This window comes from Cibotium barometz, chromosome 59 (assembly GCF_041138505.1).
Source record: "Cibotium barometz isolate CiBa-2024 chromosome 59, ASM4113850v1, whole genome shotgun sequence".
Classification (NCBI taxonomy): Eukaryota; Viridiplantae; Streptophyta; class Polypodiopsida; order Cyatheales; family Cibotiaceae; genus Cibotium; species Cibotium barometz.
The window spans coordinates 6347171-6353608 of NC_141104.1; the positions used below are offsets into that span (position 1 = coordinate 6347171).

The 6438-nt window shown below is 46.1% G+C and overlaps 1 protein-coding gene across 1 annotated transcript; it reads left to right on the forward strand.

Moving 5' to 3' along the window:
• Positions 1-1204: 1204 nt before the first annotated feature.
• LOC147605423 (exocyst complex component EXO70A1-like) lies at positions 1205-3965 on the forward strand. Its single transcript, XM_086793263.1, has one exon. The coding sequence runs from the start codon at positions 1357-1359 to the stop codon at positions 3415-3417; it is 2061 nt and encodes a 686-aa protein (XP_086649389.1). The 5' UTR covers positions 1205-1356; the 3' UTR covers positions 3418-3965.
• The last annotated feature ends 2473 nt before the right edge of the window (positions 3966-6438 follow it).

The following is a 6438-nucleotide window of genomic DNA, read 5'->3' on the forward strand; positions in this document are numbered from 1 at the left end:
TTACGTGGCAAGGTATCATTATAACACCTCTCATCTCTATATTATCTTAAGGAAGAGTTTCACTAAGCTGCTATGTGGCAAGAATTTGGAGGTTCGGGAAAGGGAGAAAGAGGTTTAAGGAGGTTTGGGTAGAATTTGAATTTGGAGTCTCAAAAGACGTGCTAAGCATGGGTTGCCCACTAGTATTGTAAATGGGAAATGGTCATTGACTTCTCACGTCTCATCGATGGGAGAAATGACCTTTAATGATTCTTTGAATATGTCTTTGTAATGTGCTTTGATGGGCGAGACACATGCAATGATTCTTTGAATGTCTTTGTAATGTCCTTTCATGTATTCAACCACAACAATGTATCATCTTTCATGGAGATAAAAGAGAGACATAAATTCTGATTGGGTAAGAAACTACTTTGACCTTCAACCTACTACTATTATATAGCATGTTCACAACATGAGGGTAAAAATGCCCCATTTATGGAAATTTATCATGGACATTTTGGTTCGTGGGCTTCAAATTTAGGGCCTTTACAAACCGACATCGGACCCGCCTTTCCACCAAAAGTGACATAATTGTAAAATTCATGTTGTCATCTTGCCTACCTAAATGTGTGGACAGGCTGACATGCCCAAAGCGGGTTATCTAGGTGAAGGTCAAGAGTAATCTCGTTCTAATTAGTAGACCCGAAGTATTTTTGGTACTCATATGGGAAGGAGGCCCTTAAGAATTCTACTTAGTATTTTGGTATTCCTAAGGGAAGGAGGCCCTTGGCGACATTAAACATGGAGAAATTCTAATTAGTAGACCCCAAGTATTTTGGTATTCTGAAGGGGAGGAGGCCCTTAGATGGCAGATATTTTGTTAGGCACAATAATCCATCGGTTTTACAGTATGAAATTTAGTTTAGATTTGGCATATGAGAGGCTTCATGGCCTCACTGGAGTCTCCATGCTTACACATTTTTAGGCGAAAATTATTTGCGGTGTGTTTGCACATTGAAAAGACTATGCAAGTGCCACAAGGAGGTTAGATTTTTTGTTTTTTCTCATGTACACCTTGCACAGCTTTGGTAGATGAGTTGCAATTTCTGACGGGCTGCCTTGATCGTGGCCGCTTACACACGAGTAGACGCCCGTCGCCCGCCCATGTAGGTAGTGAGACCGAGTCGTGCCAAAACGTGTTCAGTCTCTAAGATCTGCTGACCTTGTCTACCTGTATTTACTTGTTGCACTCTTGCTGGCACACCCCTCACCCCTCACCCTCACCCTCACCCTCACCCTCATCATCCTCATCATCATCATCATCATCTCCTCAGTGCTCCATTGAAGCTGCCTTTGTGCTGTCGCTGCTGCATTGACATGGTAGACGACGCATCAGCCACCCTCCAGCGCTGCAAGCTCCACCACCAGCAGCTCCTGGCCGCCCGCTCTAACCTTGCGCAGCACCTTGGCGAGCTCTCGCAGATTCACAGCAAGCTGAACGATTCCGAGAGCAAATTGCAAGGCATTGACAAGAAACTACCCCTGCTTCAGGCTGCCATGGCCCCCATCCGTAGCCGCACAGCCATTGCTTCCGGCCTCGCCACCCGTGTCGACAGCGCCCTGGATCGAGCTTCCACTGTCCTCAACACTTTCAAAGCCATACATACTGTAGAAAGAAAGCTCCACATCGATGACCCCCGACATGACCTCAGAAAATACCTGGCCATGGTCTGCTGCATGGAAAGATACCTCCAGATGCTCCAGGAAGTCTATGGTCCATCTTTGGAATGGCTTGAGGATGTCATTGGATTTCTCGACCATACCCATGCCCTCGACAAGTACAGCCTCGCAAAGCTCGCTGACGATCTCGCACAATCGAAGAGGCTGGATCCGTACAGGGAACTAATGAAAATTGATGGGGGTGGCCTTCTCAACATACCCCTTCAGAAGCTGGAAGATGAGTTTGGAAGACTCCTGGCAGAAAACTGTGATGCCATAGACCTTGCCGTACATGCGAGGTCTTTTGAAATGTCTGATGCCCCAGACATGCCTGAACCCTTGGCCTGCAAGGTGCAGCCAGCAGTGGCACTCATGGAGGGCGATGCCATTAACAAATTGCTGGTCATTGCTGACCGGCTCAAGGTGAATGACAGAATAGAGGAGTGCCTGCAGCTGTATAGGGAAGCCAGAGTGAGAACTGTGAGGAAATGTATGGCTTCTCTCAATCCTGAATACCTCCATTTCTCTTCAGTAGAAGCTTTGAATGAGCTCAAGTGGGAAGATATCCATGGATATTTGTACTCATGGTTGCGAGATCTCAAAGTCATCGTGAGGGTTTTGATGGTGAGTGAAAGAGAGCTCTGCAATCAAATCTTCCATACATTAGACCCTCCTTCTGAAAGGGTGAGGTGCTTTGCAGAGATCGTGAAAGAGTCAAAATTTGTACTCTTTTTCAGGTTTGCAGCGGCAGTTGCTTGCACCCAGCACAGGCCTGAAGCTCTGCTGGTTGGTTTGTTGGACCTTTTCAAAGGCATTCAGGACATGAAAGAAGAATTGGACAGAGTGTTTGATGGTTGTCCGGAGATGTTGTCGGATCTTATGGCTCTGCGGAGGCCCCTCGTGCACAATGTGTGCAGGGCATTCTGGCAGCTTGTTAAAAATGTGGAAACTCGTCAATCACAGGTGCCGAATGATGGGGGCAAGGACCTCAATGCCAGCTTTGTTGTCAACTACATGGGGATGATCTTGCGGGATTACCAACCCACCATGGAGGAAGCATTGAGATTGCAGCAGAACTCCAAAGTGGCGGATCCGATAGTGGAGGCAAGCCTCCCAAGCGCGGCCCGCAGTATCATGGATGCATTGGAAAAGAGCCTGGAGGATAGAGCATCAAAGGGCTATGATGGCCCAATCCTAGCACACGTGTTTCTTATGAACAATTACAGGCATGTCTTGGTCCGGTTAAAGGAGTGCGCTGGGCTCGCAGAGTGTTTGGGAGAGGATTTCAGGACGGAATGGAAGAAAAAGGTGGACCATAACATGAGGAGCTATCTGAAGATGGCATGGGAGAAGGTGATGTCACATTTGAGCAGAGAAGGGCTACATTTGTCTAGTGGTGGGCGGGGCATTTCTAGAGATGTGTTGAGGGCAAGGATGAGGGCATTCAATACCGCATTTGACGAAGCTTACAAGCAGCAATGCAGATGGGTCATCCTTGACCCGCAACTGCAAGAATCAGTGCAGCTCTCAGTGACCCAGCTGCTTGTCCCAGCCTACCATAGCTTCATACAATCCTACGGCTCTTTGCTGGAAGAAGCCGGGCCACCACACCGGAAGGTCATCAAGTACAGTGGGGATATGCTGCAAAATATGGTGGGAAATCTGTTTCAGGGTAAGCAACCCCATCCTATGTCTACAGAACAAAATCATTCTTATTAAGTCTGTGGATTTTAAAATCTCATGTGCAGGATCTTGCTGTATACTATGTAATTCTATCAATGCCTTTACCATGTGACATAGTCACCATGTCCACTCTCGTGCTGCATCACCAGCTTGAATGAGGCATCATTTTTCCTTTTTCCAATTCATTTCATTTAAACATTATTTTGAATCAGAATTTCTCGGGCAAGGAAGAAAAACTTGCATGGGGAGTATTGCCCATCCATCTTGCTCTTCTGCTGTCCATCAAAAACTGATGTGTAAAAGGCCTAAGCGTTTCATGCTATAAGTAATAGCTGAATTGAGCATGTGAGGCCATGGGGACAATAACTGGAGCTTCTCCGCTCTTGGTATATTGCCCATCCCCATTTGAAAACACCAAAGCTAGAGCTTTGGTGCAAAGAAAGTTTATTAATGAGTACATTTTGAGGTGGCATCTTTTAATTGGCACTTCGCAGATATTTATGATTTGGGGCTCGTAATGTCCATAAATTGGCCCTTCTACTTTTCAACCTTGAAGACCTTCAATGAAAAAGAAAATTTTGAAAGTATCAAATTCTTTGCATAATAGAGTTGAAAATGGCTATATACTCAGATTTCAATTTTGATGAAAAACAGGCATGAATTGAAGTTTCAAATGTCTCTTTTTCTCGGCATCCATGTATTGGCCCCTTTACTCTTATCCATCTCTTATTAAGAGATGTGGCTTTAAGTATGATCAGAGGCAAACCTCTCCATCCCTTACCATCTTGTATGTAAAAGGCCCTATTTGAAGGGTGCTTTGTTAGTTTTCATTCTTAGAAGTGTGTGTTGGGCACATGCTAGAGCATAAGAATCTCATTGTCTGATTGTTGATATCCACTTGCTGGATCCCTTCCAATGCCCTATGAGACTATGGACTTAAGGTTACTGTATTACTATCATCTTATAGTGAATCTGTCACATGCATGGCACGTGGACATGCTTAATCCCTAGTTTTAGCTATGATTAGGAGCCTTTTCAGGCATCACCAGCATTTTATGGGATTTTTTGGTATTTATTTGTCTAAGAGACCTGGCTGAGAGTAGTCGGGTGGTTGTAGGGGCAATTCCATGAGCTATAAATAGCAAGGCCTAGTACAGTCATTAGCCATCTGATCCCAGGTTTGTGGGACAGGTCATAGGCTTAGGTGTTTCCTTTTGGTTGGCTAGGATCTATGTACACATTGTTACATATATACGGAAAACACTGTTACATCAACATCTCTCTCTCTTCTCATTTTGCAGAGTGGCTCTTGCAGAGAATATGAGATGAATGGTGCAAAAGGCTGAATATTACTTACACAGGCCCTTCGCTTGCTGGTCGGTTTTCTCCCTGGTTGTCTGCCAGTTATCCTGCTCACAAACTAGTAGAAAATAGACATAAAATCCATCGTTTTCACATGTGTGAAACTGGGTAGCCTTTGCTGCTGGCTGACAGGGCTCTATGGGCTTCCTAGAGCTGGCTTATGGCCTAGGCTTGGCCTATGGCTAGCCCCTACAGCCATGGGCTCTTTGGTGGCTCTTGGGCAAGCCCTACGTGGTTGTTCATGAGACAGACTTCTTCAAGTCATATCTCCTGACCTAGACTGGTGTCCATGCATCCGGCTGGAAGCCTAATAAATGCCCGGTACACCTCTACATCATTGCAAAAGGTTACATAGCTGTGTGGGACATGCACTGACTTCATTTGTGGGACATGCACATGTGACCATGACCTGCTATAGCAGATCCTTGGCTGACTTGTCTTGGACAAGGGCTCACAAAGGGCGAGTTATGTAACATGCGGAAGCTCTGGGAGTCTTCTTTCAGCCCTAAACACTCTTGGAAAACCTTCTGATGCAAAACGCATCATCTGATGCAAAAACGCAGGTAGAGAGAGAGTAGAGAGAGAGAGAGAGGTGCTGGAAAATTCAGTATATTCTATGGTACAAAAAGGTACCTAAATCTGCAGCCATGGGCTGCCTTACATAAAAGGTGGTAACACACCAAAATCTGTCCCCTATGGGACCCCTAGTGATCCAATCCCCTAGAGGGAGAGAATGATTGAAACAATGAGCACTTGGGCCTTTTTATATGGGTCTTTGACCCCCTTTATGCTGGCCGACTGCTGGTCGGCCAGTTCCATGTCCATACTAATATTCAGCGCTGTCCGACTGATGATAAACTCTGCCCGACTGGATCTGCTGCTTGTTTATGATGCGCCTGATGCTGCCCATGTCCTCTGATTCAGCCGACAGCATCCCTCTGGTTCTTCTCCAAGCCTTGCTTCAGTCTACACTGCAGAGGTGCTCTGTGCTCTGTGCTCTGTGCTCCATCATCCTGGTTCTTCTACTGGGTCCATACTCTTTATCTGGTTGCCTTTTCTGGATCTAGCCCTGAGAATGTCCATGGCATCTAAGATGCACATGACATCCCCCTCTGCTAAACTTGATGACGGGATTCCAACCTGCTCTTGGATGACTGTCATCATCCCAATCCTGTCCCGAAGTCCCTCTGTCATCATCCATCCCTGGCAAACCCTTTTCTCTGAAAATCCGGTCTGTTCTCCAAACCCCTTTGTCTCTGATGAAGATCTATGCATTTGGTCTTCCTCTAGTCCACAATCCATTCCTGCCCTGACTCTGAACACCGTCTTGGTCTTCATTCCTGGAACTGAGTCTGGCACTCTCACATCACCCTTGGAGGATCAACCTCCCTTGGGACCGTTACCTGAGAACCTATCTGGCTCACGGAACTACCATCCCCATCTGGCACTGTGGAACACCACCAACAAACCTCCTGGGAGTTCTTCCCGATCTGTGTTCCCGCCTTGGGCTTCGAATCCGTGTACTTTTCTGTACCTTGGACCTGTACACCATCATCTGGGAATCAGTGTTTAGCTTTGCTGAGCCTGATGCTTTGATACCAATGTAACATGCGGAAGTTCTGGGAGTCTTCTTTCAGCCCTAAACACTCTTGGAAAACCTTCTGATGCAAAACGCATCATCTGATGCAAAAACGT

Excerpts from the sequence above, each read along its gene's own strand:
- LOC147605423 (XM_086793263.1), top strand. The coding sequence starts at position 1,357 with ATGGTAGACGACGCATCAGCCACCCTCCAGCGCTGCAAGCTCCACCAC.